Here is a 17,609-nt window from a genome sequence, read left to right on the forward strand (position 1 = left end):
TAAAACTGAAACCTCCAAATATACAGAAGTAACCGTCAATGACATCACCTTTAGAATCAAAGATTTCATCACCTGCCATACCAGTAACGTCGTATATTTAGTGGAGTGCGCTTGTGGGAAGATATACATCGGACGTACGTCGAGAGCTCTAAAGACAAGACTTGGCGAGCATCTGCGCAATATAAAAAATGGTCTCCTCACACACAATCTATCTGAACATTTCAAATTAGAACACAATTGTTCATACACATCCATAAGGAAATTTGTGGGATTACAACACATAAAATCCACTTGGCGCGATAGAAATACGGAGAAAAATCTCGCAAAGGCGGAAATAAAATTGATTTACAAACTTCAGTCCTTGTGCCCCAAAGGCCTAAACAAAGATTTTGAACTCAAATGGTTTTTACATTAATACACTTAATTCATCAATCTGCATGTACCATTGTTTAGACACCAATCAACGATACTTTTTATAACCCATTTTGTGTATATATTTTGTTTCTCTTTTCTTCATGGGGACCTATGGAGAATTAATCTGTTGGAGACGAATTATGGACATCTCTCAGCCTATTTCCACATCTATGAAGAATTTCGACTTATATGGACTATATATGTATTACGGATTATTGAATAACCTCATGTTTATAGCTAAACATCTGTCCAGCTAATCATGAGTCCCCCTATTTTCACCACGAATAATTTGGGAGATATTTATGCACGATTTATAACGGTGACATTTATCATATTTGGTAGTTTCAACCACCTTTCTGGTTATCACAGCCATTACACTCCTCGACTTGTATTAGGCACCTATTTACCAGTCAACTAACATGTTTTTTCTCCTATTCTATCACCAAGTGATCATTGCTGTGTACAGCCGCCGTCTCGGCTGTTTCTTCCGTCACTTCCGGTCGGTGGAACGCAAACAATTGTGTCACTTCCGGTCGGTGACACGCAAACCATCGCGTCACTTCCGGTTTCGTAGCCGCACTTAGTCAGTCACTGACGCCACAGTAACCTCCTCAAACAACTGTTCTTTCCCTTCCACACCACGTTTATTCTCATTCCGTCCTAATAGAGACTTACACTGCACTTTCACAATATTAAATGCATGCCTATTTCGCCGGCCATGTCACCACGTCACTTCCGGTACCGGACTTCCGGTCCGGGTCACTTCCGGTCGTCCAGCCGAACGCTTTTATTAGTTTTTAACCTTGTTTACACCCAAAGCTGCACAATTTGTTTACTACAGATTACTAATACAGCAGCACATCACCTTCAATAATTAGGTTTTACTAAAAAGGACTCTGGTTGATCACTTCCGGTCTTTGTGACCTATGACCCGGAATTAACCTCCCACCATCTTTAAAAGCCAGCTCTGGAGACAAGCATCACCATCAAGCCCTGAGGAAGAGATTACAGATCTCGAAACGCGTTGGATACTGGATCTACCAGGAATCCGAACCTTTCATTCATTGGACATCGACTTTGTGGTCAGCTTGGGAGCCAGAGCAGGGTGAAGTCTGGACCACCCTGCTTGTCATAACACCTGCGGCTCCTCGGCTACCTCTCTGGTATGCTTTCCAATATCTTATAGACAATTTTAGCTGTTTTAAACATTGAATACCATCACTCATCCAGGGGCGAGTGACCCATCATTAAGCTTAGGAGCCAGAGCAGGGTGAAGCTTGGACCACCCTGCCTTATATAACACCTGCGGCTCCTAGCTTACCTTATTGGTATGCTTTTATTAGTAGTTGTTTTAGGTATATGATGCATATTGTATTAAATTTGTATACATTTTATTGATTATCATTGTACATCATCATATCTTTATTGAGTGCACTATCCATCTGATAAGGTGACCATTGCTTTGGTCTTCACACACGACCACAGAAAGAGGGCTCCCCGGATACACCACCTCACTCTTTGATTAAGGAGCTACAAGGTGTATGCAGCACCAATAAAGAGGTTACAAAAAATAAGTACAGTAAACTGTATAAATAGAGTGCACAACAGTACAAATGTAATTTACTGTTTTGACTAGGTGACTAAAGTAATAGATCAGGGAAGGGGGGGGGGGGGGGGGCGTAGTAGATATAGCTTATCTAGACATTAGTAATAATTTTGACACGGTCCCGCATCGTAGACTGAAATAAACTGGATAGTTTGGGATTAGATTCCATGACGGTTAAATGAATAAGATCGTGGTTGCATGATGGGAAACAGAGTTGTAGCAAATGGAGTGTACTCGCAGGAGTGAAAGGTTACCAGTGGCGTACCCCAGGGATCTGTATTTTGGGCCAGTGCTTTTTAATATCTTTATTGGTGACATTGCAAATGGTATTGATGGGGAAAGTATGCCTTTTTGCAGATAACACAAAAGTATGCAACAGGGTAGAGACACAAAGAGGGATAAACTAGAGGAATGGGCAAGAATGTGGCAACTACAGTTTAATGTAAAAAAATAAATAAAAAAATTGCAAAATCATGCACTTGGGTTTCAAAAATCCAAAGGCTAAATATAGTATCAATGTCACTATAATGGAAACTCCTGAGGTGGGATAAGATTTATGAGTAACCATTTCAGGTGACTTAAAGGCAGGTAAGCAATGTAACAGAGCAATGAGGAAGGTAAGTCAGATGCTTGGTTGCATAGGGAGAGGAATCAGCAGCAGAAAGAAATAATAATGCCACTGTATGGGTCATTGGTACGACCTCACTAGAATACTGTATGCAGTTCTGGAGGCCATATATCCAGATGGATGTAAATACATTAGAGACTGTACAGAGAAGGGCATCTAAAATGGTGCGTGGCATACCGCACAAAACTTACCTGGAAAGACTAAAAGATCTTAATATGTATAGTTTGGAGCAGAGAAGGGAAAGAAGAGACATGTAAGAAACGTTCAAATATACAGGAATTTAAAGGTTTTAACAAGGTACAGGATGGATTCTCTTCAAAGGAAGAGAAGTACAGGAACACAAGGACACAATGACTTCACAGAAAGGGTAGTGGGTAAGGAATTGCCTCCTGTCAGAGGTGGTAAAGGCTAAGACAGTAGTTCAGTTTGAACACGCTTTGGATAGGCATAAGACTATCCTTACAGAGGCCTAAGGAACAATTATGGTTTAAGTTACCAAAAGGATAAATGAAAAAGGGCAGACTAGATGGGCCAAGCGGTTCTTATCTGCCGTCAAACTCCTATGTTTCTATGTAACCGTAAGCATAACTACAAACAATGTAATAAAACCATAGAGAAGAGTGACCAGTACAAGGGGGGTGGTATTCATGTGACCGCCGGTCAGCTGACCGACAGTCACATGGCCTCCTCCACCATCCCGACGGCTCACTATCCCGATGGTCGGCATGCCGACCAACAGGGACTATTTCCACTCGTGGGTGTCCACAACACCCATAGAGTGGGAATAGAACCCGTAGCGACCGCAGGTCGCCACCGAGCCCGCAAGGGGCTTGCTGCACTCGCCCCTCCCCGCCGGGATCCCGGCGTCGGTATGCTGCCGGGATCCCGGCGTCGGTAAGCTGACCGGCGGTCTCCTGACCGCCGGTCAGCCGTACTACACCCGTACAAGGGAAAGGCAGGACTGCTGGCTGTAGCCAGAGTGAGCAGGCAGGGGATGAGTCATAGGGGAAGACAGGACAGCTCTCAGGTATACTGTACCCAACGCAGAGGCGACTTTGTTAGAATCGCTGTAGGGGAGAAGGAGACAAAAGATAATGAGAGCTGGTGGGACACATAGTGCAGGGTAAGAACAAGAGGAAAGAGGGCCTGTGGTTGCCTCATTTGATATCTAGTACTTTAAGCTAGCCTATTAATAATTGGCACTAATAAGCTGCATGGTAATAGATGTGTAGCCTCTGCAGACATGATCACCCTCTGCTCCGTAACCCGCTGCCAGCTCATCTGATGAGTTTGCAGTTTAGCTCAGTGGCGTCTGACAGCCCTGATTGGGGTAATAGTACGCACTCTGCTCCTTTTATTACAGACAGTAATTAAAGCAACTCTCCCTGCCACTTCCATAACAAATACAGCATAATGCCCTAATTATCACTTTATTAATTTAAGTCAGGATTTAATGATTTTAAAAGTGATTTATATTGTTGCTCCCGCACTAAACAAATGAAATCTGTAAGTTCAATTATTACAGGTTTTTTTATGACTGAAACGTTCCATACCATTCTTATTATATAATGCTCCGTAACCATCAGTAGCTCTGTGTGATTGCACAAAGGAAAGTTTCATTTGTATAAAGGGAAAGAGTGATTTCAAGTTGCTAAATAATATTTATTCCAGATGTAGCCAGCTAATCCCTGATTACCAGAGTTATCACTGCAGAACAAAGATTTTTAAAGGCAAGTGACAAACTGGTGATTAAGTAAATGACAAAATATGAGAAATTGACTTTTTTTGTTTTTTTCTCCTTCATCCACTAGGGGACACTGGATAGCAGTCACAATGGGGAAATAGTAGGCAGTAACTGGGAGCTGGCACTTTATCAGTGTGTCTAGCTCCTCCCCTACTATGTCTCCCCTCCAAGCCAGTCTTTATTTTGTGCCCAAGGGAGCTGGACACTCTTGGATTTTCTCTCCAAAAACTTTTTTTTTCTTCTTTCTTCTTCTTTCTTCACAGACTGGCAGCTCTGCCTCTGCCAGTCTGCACCGCAGGAGCTGCCGGCGGGGTCCCATCGCAGCTGCGTGCGGCTTGGGATGGTCCCTGGCTGAAGGAGACACTGAGCTCTCTGGAGATGGCCGGACACCGCTGCGTGCGGCGTGTGTCGGGGCCTCTCCACCAGCAGAAGAATCTGGCAGCAGGGCAGCGGTAAGTATAAGAGGCGGCCCCCCTAGGCCGTAGCTCGCATTGCCAGCGGGGGTACAGAACTCTCCCCGCTACAATCGTAGGTGCCTTTGCAGTTTGAATTGGGCGCCATTACTGGTGGGGTGGGGGAGGGGAGCTTAATCCCGCTCTGGGCTCTCAGCTCCCTACAGCCCCGGCGGCTCAGCATGCGCTGACAGCCATTTTTTTAGCGCTGCATCGCATAGAGGGGGACTCAGCGGCTTCATACCTGGCAGTGGGCAGTTTCAGTAGGGACTGGGGGCGCTAGGGGATCGGTGAGGCACCTGTAATTTATTGAAAGTGCCTGACACTGCACAGCGTGCAGGATTCACAGGGCTGGTGTGGCTGCACCTCTTCCTGCTCCCTCACTCCCCTTCTGCCTGTTGCTGTGTGTGTGTGGGAGTGTGACAGGTGCTGCCATGGCTGGAAAGGGTTCCAAGGCAGCACAGAAAGTTTTCCAATGTCAGAAGTGTTCTGCAAAATTCACCCAGGGACAGTCTGAGAATTCCCTGTTATGTGTGGATTGTGGGTCGGAGCCATCTGCTCAGCCCTCATCACAGCCGCAGAGCAAATCCTGTTTGGACAACACAGCTCACAGAGGTTATGTCCCTCTTAACTAGGGAACAGAGGGCTTCTCAGGAAGATAGAGATGTGGCCCGGTTCCAACAGCTTGTCCCGATGCCTGAGCCTGAACCAGCATGGGCTCGGTCCCTGGCAAAATCAGTTGAAGGGCTCTGTAGGGCTGTGCTCCCTTCTCAGACCCCGTCCTTAACTCCCCCTCCCCAGGTTTCAAAAAAGAGATTGCTAGCCTCAGTGTTACATGACTCTGACGATGAGATGCCTCTATTGGAAGAGGCGGTCGTAGAGGTACAGGGTACTGATGACGATCAGGTGTATGAGGACTCTGAACCAGTTTATTACAGCTATTCGCTCAGTATTACAGGTGGAGGAGACAGAACAGGATGCCTTATGTCCTTCAAGGTTTGGCACCAACCAGAAACTGCCGGTGACCTTTCCAGTTTCGGAGGAGCTGGATGCGCTCATGACGGCAGCTTGGAAACATCCAGATGCAAACTTTCAGGTATCAAAGACATTTTTGTCTTCCTATCCTTTTCCGCAGATAGCGCAAAGTTTTATGAGACCCCTCCGATTGTGGATCCTTCGGTGTCTTGTCTGTCCAAAAGGACGGTGCTGCCGGTTCCTGGGGCGACTTTGCTGGAGGAAGCATCTGATAGGAAGTTGGAAACCACCTTAAAGACTATTTACTCGGAGGCGGGAGTTTTACATCGCCCAGCGCAGGTAGGTTGTTGGGTCAACAAAGCTATGGAAGCTTGGGCCGGGCAATTGTCCTCAGGACTCGTCTGTGGGATTTCAGGAAAGTCTGGGTACAATCCTGTCTGGATGCTTGGGTCAGGGATCTCATCATTTGCGGTTAAACGCTTGATTTTCAAACCCGACCGCCTCAGCGTTTCTTCACCACGGGTTTGCCAGTTTCCGACGACAGGAGAGTTGCTTTGCAGGCTTGCCGTCCAGAAGCTTCTGTCCACAAAGGTACTGATCCCTGTACCCTATCATCATCGGAAACAGGGCTATTACTCAAGCCTGTTTCTCGTACCGAAGCCGGACGGCTCAGTCAGGCCAATTCTGAACTTGAAGGATCTCAATCCATTTTTAAGGATATTCAAGTTCAAGATGGAGTCCCTTCAGTCAGTTATTGCAGGGTTGGAGCAGAACGAGTTTCTGGCGTCCTTAGACATCAAAGATGCATACTTACATGTTCCCATTTGGCCTCCTCATCAGGCTTTTCTCCGGTTCGCGATACAGGATGCTCATTTCCAGTTCCAGGCTCTTCCGTTCGGTCTCTCTTCTGCTCCCAGAGTGTTCACAAAGGTCATGGCGGTCATGATGGCCCTACTTCGGAAGCAGGGGGTGGCGTTTGTCCCCTATATGGACGATTTGCTTCTGAAGGCGCGCTCTGCAGACCTGTTGCTTCAGAATATCCGGATAATCCAGGACCTTCTAATACGACACGGGTGGATCCTGAACTTCCCGAAGTCTCACTTATGCCCCTCACAACGTTTGCTGTTCTTGGGAATGATTCTTGACACGGTCCGTCAGAAGGTTTTTCTTCCTCAGGACAAGATCCTCTCTCCTCAGACGTTGGTGAGGTCGGTACTTCGACACCGTCGGTTATCAGTGTATCTGTGCATTCGCTTTCTGGAGAAGATGGTTGCAACGTTCTAACCTCTTCCATACGGACTCTTCCATTCTTGACCCTTCCAACTGTGTCTTCTACATCAGTGGTCAGGGTCTCATCTATTTCTTCATCAGCGAGTAACTCTGCCTTTAAAAGCATGGTCGTCTCTCCTCCTGTGGCTCAATTCGACACATCTGTTGGCAGGAAAGCGAGGCTGGAGGGTGGTGACCCTGGAACATCGGTTTCAGGAGCGCTGGTCTATTCATGAATCCGCTCTCCCCATAAACATTCTCGAGCTACGGGCAGTGTACAACGCCCTACTTCATGCACATAACTTGCTGCGCGGTCGGGCAGTTAGAGTTCAGTCCGACAACGCCACAGCGGTAGCATACATCGACCGCCAGGGTGGCACTCGCAGCCGTGCGTCGATGAGGGAGGTCACCAACATCCTCCTCTGAGCAGAAGAACATGCTCTGTCCTTATCGGCGATATTCATTCCAGGAGTGGACAATTGGGAAGCCGATTATCTCGGCCGCTAGGACATGCACCCGGGGGAGTGGTCACTCAATCCCCAGGTGTTTCGTCAGCTGATTTTCCGGTGGGGAAGACCACAGATCGATCTCATGGTCTCCCGCCTGAACCATCAACTGCCTCTTTATTACTCTCGGACGCGGGACCCGGCGGCCGTGGATGCTCTCACGACTCCTTGGTACTTCCGGTTTGTTTACCTCTTTCCTCCTTTCCCGTTGTTGCCTCGGGTTCTGCAACGCATCAAGAGAGAAGACGCGCTGGTCCTCCTGGTGGCTCCAGATTGGCCACGCAGGACTTGGCACTCTGCCCTCCACCTGTTGTCGGTAGCGGAGCCTTGGCCCCTGCCAATACGAGACGATCTACTACAACAGGGTCCTTTTCTTTATGCAGACTTACACAGGCTTCGTTTGACGGCGTGGCTGTTGAGATGGCCATCTTGAAAAGGAAGGGGATTCCTCGTACGGTTATGCTCCAGGCTAGAAAATCAGTCACATCGTCTCACTTCTACCGCATTTGAATGGCTTATGTAGCCTGGTGTGAACGTCGAGAGTTTTCTCCTTCAATATTTCACTTGGCCCGCCTTCTCCGTTTTCTGCAGGCGGGTTTCTCGGCAGGGCTACGACTGGGTTCACTAAAGGTTCAGGTCTCTGCTCTTTCAGTTTTCTCCCAGAAGAAATTAACCTTGCTGCTGGAAGTTCAGACCCTCTTTCAAGGGGTTTTACGAATACATCTTCCCTTTTGCCCTCCGACAGCGCCATGGGACCTCAGACTGGTCCTCTCTTTTCTGCAGTGTTCGTTATTTGAGCCTCTGGAGTCGGTGGAGATTAAATATTTCACCTGGAAGGTGGTCCTTCTCCAGGCTCTGGCTTCGGCCAGGAGGGCTCTCTCTTGTCGACCTCCTTACCTGGTATTTCATGAAGATAGGGCTGAGCTTCGTACTCGCATGTCTTTTCTCCCGAAGGTGGTGTCCGATTTTCACATCAATCAGCCACTTGTGGTTCTGGCCCTCTCGGAGGACTCTCCGGATTCGATATCGTTGGATGTTGTCCGGGCGCTCAAGATCTATGTGGATAGGACTTCGGCTATTCGGAAGTCGTACTCCTTATTTGTTCTGTACGATGCTGCCCGGCGTGGTTGGTTTCCATGACTACTTTATGTCGTGCGGCTACTTGGTCGGGCCGACCTACGTTTTCAAGTTTTACAGGTTTGACACTTTTGCAGCCTCTGCATCACAGTTTGGCCGAGCGGTTTTACAGGACTCTCAGTGCATTTCCTCCCATCTTGGACGTCCCCATTGTGACTGCTCTCCAGTGTCCCTAGTGGATGAAGGAGAAATCAGGATTTTAGTACTTTACAGATAAATCCCTTTCTCCGATTCCACAGGGGACACTGGACGCCCACCCAGCGCTGTTTCATCCTTTTTCACTTCACCGTTTGCATGTCACTGAGTGACTGTTTGTTTGGTTCAGGTTAACCTTTTTCTAATAGGTTTCCGGTGTCCTTGGTATTATCCTGTTTTTACTTGGCTTAGTTAACCTCCTCTACTTTAACGTTGGTCTCTTCCAGCTCTACCCGGGCACAGTTTTAGGTAGACTGGCTTGGAGGGGGGACATAGTAGGGGAGGAGCTAGCCACACGGTTAAAGTTTTAAAGTGCCAGCTCCCAGTTACTGCCTACTATTTCCCCATTGTGACTGCTCTCCAGTGTCCCCTGTGGAATCAGAGAAAGGGATTTATCGGTAAGTACCAAAATCCAGATTTTTTTTTTTTTTTTATGATTGAGTTAGGTTAGGAATACCTTTTTAACATATATATCCAATACGATTTTAATTTAAAAAAGAAAGGCAATTTAAAAGAATCATTTAAAAAATAAAAAAAAATCTGTACAAACATCGATGTCCAGAACATCGTGTCCATTACGACTTCGCATTTTCAGCTCCAGCTGCTCTCTGTAATCTTCGGGGGTCAAGAGGGAAGTTAAGTGGCTGCATTTTAACATTCACCAGTTGCTGCTAGTGTCTTCAGCCGTTGGGGTGGGGTGCTGCAGGGCTGACCAATCAACAGTGATCGGCAGACACAGAGGGGAGGGAACCAGGAAGGCAGAGGGACCGTGAGGTCCCTCTTGAGAGTGGCAGAATCTTCCCCCTGTGAGCTTTCTGACTGGTCGAATAAGGGGAAAGTGAAGCCTGGTGTGGTGGCATCTGAGGCGACTATGCCATGCAAATGGTCAAAGGACAGCATATGTATCTGCGTTATAAATGTTTAATATATCTCACTTATAAATATTCTGCAATTAAGAGTTCTCTTGAAGTTCACAAAAGACTTAGTAGAGATGCACAGGGACCAAATCATTGTAGGGTTATATAATCAATTTGTGTATGTTTATTTACATAGGGCCTAATTCAGAGGTGGACGGTAATCATACAGCAGCTGGGCGATATTATGCAAAAGCTGCAGGAGGCATCTAAAGTAAAAAGACTTCTACTGCCAGCTTCTGTGATCTGCTGCTGTGTCCGATGATGCAGCATCGGATCACCATCGGGCAGACATCAGCCATCTGAGTAACCCTAAGGTTACTCAGAATTGCAGCCAGAACTCTGCCGCACAGGCCAGTTAAGCAGCACATGCTTAAAAAAAGAAGAAAAAAAAAGAAAAGGCCTTTGCCTCAAATTTCATATGGCGTAAACCTCTGAAACATCCCCATAGTAAGTAAGTGAGTAACACAGTAAAATATAGTGAATAAGTATGCATATACATTAATATCGTTTTTATTTTACATTTCATATAAAATTTTCAGCAATATGACATCAAGTAATAATTTCTTCTAATGGCATTTCACAGTTCTGGGATATAAGACCACAGGGGGGAAATGCTTAGGTAGGGGTCTGTATGAGCTGCCTTGTTTCATTTTATGGTAGTGGTCAACTTTGACTTCTCTTTTCGTTTTAAGTGAATCTGACGATGAGAAGAACGGAAACGCAGCAGAAAGTGAGGAGTCCAGTTCCTCATCTGATGAAAGTTCAGACTCTGTTTCACAGTCGGAATCGGGATCTGATAGCGAGTCACTGCCACAGACACCTAAACATGCGACTAACGCTAAGGTGAGATATATCCTCAGTATATGATGCTGTCACCTGTCTCTTAAAATAGAAGTATTGTAAAACAGTTTCTCACACCCCATTTTTGCCATGTAGGCCGCAAATGTAGAGAAATAAGATAACAAAATGCTTCTATTTGTGTACAAGTTCCATACATGGCATATCACACTGCTTTGTTGCATTAGTAATAATGGGTGCCTTTAACCGTTTCATGCATAGAGGTCACTAAAGTGGACTGCCATTGTTAAGTAATTTTCTCTTTTGGAAACTCTCTTTGACATCACTAGTGCACAGGGCCACCATCAGGGGGGTACTGGGGTCACCGCTGTCTCGGGCCTGGCAACTCTGACAGAGAGGGGTGGGACGGGCTCCTCACAGCGCCGTCTGCCCACCGCAGTCCGTCCCCGTCCATCCCCCGCCATGTTCTATTGAAAATGTACTTCTGAAAATGGGTGCGGCCTCAGAGGAGACAATTATTGAAGATACTAGAGGAGGCTCCAGTATCTTTAATAACTGTCTTCTCTAAGGCGGCGGCGGCAATTTTGGGAGGGGGGTTTTCTATAGTAGCAGGCAGGCATGAACGGCAGACATGGGCGGCGGGGTTTGTTCAAGACAGCGAGCAGAGCCCCTTGACAACGAGCTGCTTCCGCAATAATTACTGTGTGGGCATAATATGGTGACAAGGGCATTAATGTGCGGGCATAATATGGTATCAGGAGCATTACTGTGTGGGACATAATATTGTGACAGACATAACTGTGGGAGCATTACTATTATATGTCTTCTTCAGTGGACGTCACGCAATGCAAGATCCATACTTGATTGTGGGGGGGGGGGGGGGGGGAAGCAACATCATATAAAACAAATTGGAACCATACCAGAATTTTTTTTATTTTTTTATTTTAGCTTACTTCTTTGAAAAGCACAACCCCTAATAGTTAAAATACGGTTTCATAATAATAGAGATTCTTTTTATATTGTAGATCCATGTTGTTGACTTAAGTGGACACGTTTATAACTTCTTTAGTTTTATAGTTTAAAAAAAACATTTTATTTTTTTTATACTTTAGTGCTTATAAAAAACAAACAAAAACCACCTGTACTAGGTTATCATAATTCATGCTTGAAAGGTTTTAGCAATGTATGATGAAGCTGCATTTATGAAATGGCCCTTTTTGGAAACAAGTTATCATGAAGACTTTGTTAAATGCAGGCGTTAGATAGTGTTACCTTTTGTTCCAGGCATTTCTTTAGGGGGGAATTCAACTGCAGGTTATATCTTGTTTTTGTGTGAAAAGATTTCAATTCTTTTTTTTCTCCGTGAAAAGTGGTTATGTGCCAATTCAGTTGCAGGTGAAATTAACACGTGATAATTCTCCATAGCATTTAACACTTTTTTTTGACCATCTTCTGAGCAGGTGCAATTTTGGGGATAATCTCTATTTTATGGTAAAAATGTTGAGAGATTGGGGTCATCCCGAGTTGATTGCTAGCTGCATTCGTTCGCTGTGCAGCGATGAGGCAATAAAACGGATTTTCTGTGCATGCGGCGCAATGCGCACGCGCGTCATATTTTTACATTGGCCGATGTAGTTTCACACAGGGTCTAGCAAAGTTTTTCAGTCGCACTGCTGACCGCAGAGTTATTGACCATGAAGTGGGCGTTTTTGGGTGTCAACTGACCATTTTCAGGGAGTGTTCGAAAAAACGCAGGCGTGCCAGGAAAAACGCAGGTGTGGCTGGGCGAACGCAGTGCCTGTTTGTGACATCAAAACAGGAACTGAATAGTCTGAAGTGATCGCAAGCGCCGAGTAGGTATTGAGCTACTCTAAAACTGCACAAAAAAACTTTGCCGCCGCTCTGCGATCCTTTCGTTCGCACTTCTGCTAAGCTAAAATACACTCCCAGTGGGAGGCGGCTTAGCGTTTGCACGGCTGCTAAAAACAGCTAGCGAGCAAACAACTCGGAATGACCACCTTGGTTCAGAACCAGTGAGGTACCCTCACTAATGATTGATTAGCCACTCAGAATTTAATTATCTTAATTTGGCCAATAATGACATGTATAATGTCATTTTTGGGTGAAAATGTACAAAATGCAGGAAAGTGGGTTCATTCATGTGGGACAGGTATAGGTTAATGCTGCAAAAATAGGACTGGTGTTTTTAAGTTTGCAGGTGGGTGTTAGGTGGGTTTTTTTTGTAGATTTTTTTTTTAAGTGGCATTTTATGCACCTCTGATTTAAGTAAAGTATTTATTATGCAGAAAAACACTTGCTTTGATATGATTTTTTCACTGTTCTTGAAAAATACTTATAACGACCATTTGACACCCCCAAATCCATTCATTATGGCCACTAATAAACTTACATACTGTGATCCCATATTTGTCTTTTCTTTTTACGGATTCCATACGTTAATGTGAGTTAACGGGCGTTAACAAGCCTTTCGGGAGAAGTCGGGAAGCATTTCAGGGAACGGACGTGCTAATATATTAGACATTGACCTCTTCACTGGTGGTGACATTGATGAGGACAGGGCATGTGTCTGGCAGTGTTGGCTTAGGGGTACCCACGACCTAACACTTAGAGTAGTGATGTTTTTCTGATGCGGTAACATTGTCTCTGGACTAAGCATCTTTTACAAAGTTGTATTGGAATGTTGTAGACCTGTCCGTCACATTTATACCGCTGTTTGCTGTACACTGTACACAGTTGTTACTTTGTGTGGCAAGGAGTATTTGCATCATTTAATACAGCCATCGACCTTTTGGCATTTTTTCCTTGCATACTTCTAGAAGTATGCCAATTTAGGGCAGAGATTTATGCTAAGATATATACGGCTTTATAAAGCGTTCAGTAACATGATTCTCCTTTTCAATATTTTCTCTGCATGTTTCTTTTTTCTTCTGAAAATAGATGAAAACTAACACAGGCTTTATTATAGTGTCTCTCAGCTAAACCCAGTGCAGGCCATCGTACTGTACAGACTCTAGAACGTCATGAAAGCCACACACATTGCAATCAAATTACCAGATCTTTCATCAATTTAGCATACACAAGGAGGGCTAAATTGCACAGATCATGCTGCTACATCCACAATGTAAAGCTTTATAATATACTGTACTTCGAACTGTCTGTTTCTGGGCTGGTTGGATGGCTGACAATCTTGCTCAGATCCTACAGTTTTTCAGCCAAACCAGTTTGGGGTTCTCAGATCGCTAGTTACTTAATATAACGGTTTTCTAGGCAATGATTGTGAAATTTGGTGGAAAGTGGACCATTTCCTCGTGTTTGTATTATTAATTCTACTGTCACGTTATTTCTTCTACCAGAAAGCTGAAAGGAAACCCACACAGGACAAGGCACCTACTATAAAGAAAGACATCTCTCTCCTAGATCTAGATGACTGTAAGTATTGTTAATAATGGTTATCCCGCTAGTAGCTGATGTTCTAATGCTGTACTTTTGTATCATATAGTTTAACAATCTTCCAACATTCCTCATTTTAAAAATAAAAATCTGTGGCAAAGTCCTGTAGCTTTCCTGTTACACTGACTCTCAAACCAGATCTCTTCCGTTATCCCAAGGCCCGCCTCCCTTCCCAGCCACACCACGGCTCTTTCCTTGTGTTTCTCCATAAACAAAACTTTTGGGAGCACAGCTCAGAATATGTACCAAATATGGGGCTGACCTATACGATTGGTTGGTGCTGGGGCTTTAACTTTTATGATTTGATGTATCACAGATGGATAGATCTAGAGATTTAATCTGGGATGTTTAAATTGTACCAATTTACAAAGTTTAGGTGGGTACACACGGGGAGATGTGTGTTGAGTGATCTATCACAGACCGCTCAGCACACATCTCTCCCCCCACTCAGCATGATGTGTGCTGAGCGGAGTGGGGGGCGCTCACTTCACACAGCGGTGAAGTGAGCGACCTGACTAGATTGTTCCTGCATGCAGGCCAATCTAGTGTCAGCGATAGCGACGCGCAGGGCCGCGCATCGCTATTGCTCTGGGGCATACACACGGAGCGATGTATGCTTCTTCTCTAAGCAATCTAGTCAGCAATTTTTGCCTCATTTCTAAGCAATCTATGTGTGTAGTGTTTACCCCCCTTAGCAATGGAAATTGTTGTAAACTTCTATTGTGTTTTTAAAAATATTGCTCAAAACAATAAATTGAATTATGCGAACACCCTGTACATGTAGACACTGTATCCGTATTGGTAAGCGGTTGCTGACTGTGGCAGGTTGTTAGACAGTATAGCATATCACAATTGCATGAACTGTCATACATTATGTCATATGGATTAGGTATATTTATCTGACTTGCATGTTACATTAGATTCCTTATTATCACTATGTTGGGTGGTGTATACCTAAAGTAGCTCGTGAGAATTATTGTGTATAAACATGGTCTCACTGTACTTCGGATTTTCTTAGATCATGTAATGTACACTCTACAGTATATAGAGTATATGTCCCATTCTTGTGTATTTGTATAAGTCATAGGTTCTCAAACTCGGTCCTCAGAACTGTAGATGTCTCATTCTTGCCAGGCCTGCTCACAAAATCACAAGTAAAATAATTAGCTCCACATGTTGATCATTTAAAATATGCCTGGGAGTAATGAATACACCTGTGCACCTACTATGTAACCTGGAAAACATGAACTGTTTGGGTTCCAGAGGACTGCATTTGAGAACCTCTGGTATAGAAAAGAGAAAATGCAGGTGCACACTATAAATACTAAACACTTGTAATCAGAATAATTATAATAAACTCTGCAATATAACATAGAGTTAAAGTGGGGTACTTGGCATAATTTTGGCCAAAAATATGGGCTCATCAACTGTGCCCAGGTGACCTCATCTGGTGGGTCCCTAACATTCCTACGGTTCAAGTCCAGAGCACGGGATCCCCCAGGCCAGCACATTTACTTTTGCATCCATACATATACATACCAACATTAATCTGATATTACTATCATTATTTTTCTATCTTGCAGTTAACAGTTTACAATCTCCTGTAGCTGTTCCCAAAGCTGCAATCCTTTCTCCTAGCTTAATAGGAGATCTACAAGGTTTATCCCTATCTACCTCATCTCCAGTAATAAATGTAAGTAATCCATTTTTATTCAGGTTTTGTTGTGTATTGCAAGTCAGAAACACTTCTTGGTTAATATATTTGATTACTTTGGTTGATAGTCTCTGGGTAAGCATTTTTTTAATCTACTGGGATACTCAGTTTGGTTATGAGCTGCTACCTACTTTCCCTATGGCTTGGGGTGCTAGTGAGTGTCTACTCAGTGAGGATTGAAGCAGTGCCTCCTCCTTGCGTGATGGAGACGGTAAGGTAACAGGAACTGAAAGGTGAAAGATGTCTTCAAAGCATACTTGCCAACTCTTGCTGAATGTCAAGGAGACTCCCTGAAATAACTGTAATCTCCCTGGCTCCCTGAACAGTCTAGCAATCTCCCTGATTGCATCTTACCCTCATTATTTAGCTGTAATGTACTTGGAATAAAAAAATAAATTTGAGATATTCATTCAAATGGGATCATCCATGCCATTTCCTTACATTTTTTTATAAGGCACAGTGATCCCTATGGCTACATGCATTTTCAAATGAGGTTTCTCGTGGCCACTTATATAGAACCATGTGAGTAGAACATAACGCATGGATAAACCCTGAAATATATCAGTGTCTTTTCGGCAGCAAATAGATCTTATTAGCAACAATATTCGGGCGCAGCTGTAAACGTCCACTTTAACACTGCACTTATAGATGTTTTTACAAACAACTGGCAATGCTTTTTTCATACTGTATACAGTATATGTTTTTTCGCATATAAATTGTGAAACAATTTTTGCAGCAATTTGTAGCAAATAGTCTTGTAATCTAAAGAAAATAAATAACTCAATGCCTGATAAATGATAAACATTTATTTTAAACTAATTTATAACCCACACCATCATATGTAGTTTAAGATTTAGGAAGGCTGACCTCCTGCAGAAGGCTACTTGTGAAATGTGCCCTTTACCGTTGCTGGTGGCAGGTGTTTGGACTAGCCATGACAGATGTCCAATCGGCAGCTTAGGTCTCCTTACACAGTACAGTTTATATAAACACCTTTCTAGGTTGATTATTTTGAGGAATCCTGAATAGAAGCACCAGCAAGGGTCAGTACATTGGGAATCCTAGTGGTCCTGGGCACAGTTCGGTGAGTAGAGGGCCATAGTACACTGTAAAAATAAATGTGCTTGTCTAAACTTGCCTTAAGGTGGGTACACACTAATAGATATATCTGCAGATCAATTGATCTGCAGATATATCTATGGACGGATCGGGCAGTGTGTTAAGCATACACACTGCCCGATCCGTCGGGGACTGACGTCATGAACTGGGCGGGCGTGTTTACACGCCCGCCCAGTTCAGCTGTCAATCACCGCCGTCCGCCGCAGCATGTGTACGGGCGGTCGGCCGACCGCCCCCGTACACACACAGCGACGCGCCAATATATCGGTAGATATACTGGCCGTCGGCTGTGCTGTGCGACCGTCGCGATACGTCTGTGAACGACTGAGTTCACAGACGTATCGGCTGTACACACTGGCCGACGGTCCCGCGATATATCGGCCGTTCAAGAGAACGCTCGATATATCGACCAGTGTGTACGGGCCTTAAATGTGTAGAACAGGTTTAAGTTGCTACATTTATGCTGTATACTGATATTCTTTTTGTTTCTTTTCTTTTGTTTGAGGTGGTGATAAGGGGTACACATTCACCTCTTTTTATTCCAGTTTGTTTGCCAAAAAAAAAATAATGATCAGGATTGCACAATGTCATATATTATATTGTAAGTAGCTGAATTTGTGTAATGACCATATTTAGAGGGGTATTTATCAAAGCTGGGGGAGAG

General features: G+C 44.4%; 1 protein-coding gene across 2 annotated transcripts in view; it reads left to right on the plus strand.

The window, feature by feature from the left end:
- The window catches only part of AP3B1 (adaptor related protein complex 3 subunit beta 1), a 494,777-nt gene that overhangs the window by 329,380 nt on the left and 147,788 nt on the right, over positions 1-17,609 (plus strand). For both annotated transcript variants that reach the window (XM_063963639.1, XM_063963638.1), the window contains exons 20-22: positions 10,536-10,686; positions 14,016-14,091; positions 15,696-15,805. In XM_063963639.1, the coding sequence (XP_063819709.1) occupies positions 10,536-10,686; positions 14,016-14,091; positions 15,696-15,805 (337 nt within the window). The remainder of the gene's footprint in view (positions 1-10,535; positions 10,687-14,015; positions 14,092-15,695; positions 15,806-17,609) is intronic.

The sequence above is a fragment of the Pseudophryne corroboree genome, chromosome 1, assembly GCF_028390025.1.
Source record: "Pseudophryne corroboree isolate aPseCor3 chromosome 1, aPseCor3.hap2, whole genome shotgun sequence".
Classification (NCBI taxonomy): domain Eukaryota; kingdom Metazoa; phylum Chordata; class Amphibia; order Anura; family Myobatrachidae; genus Pseudophryne; species Pseudophryne corroboree.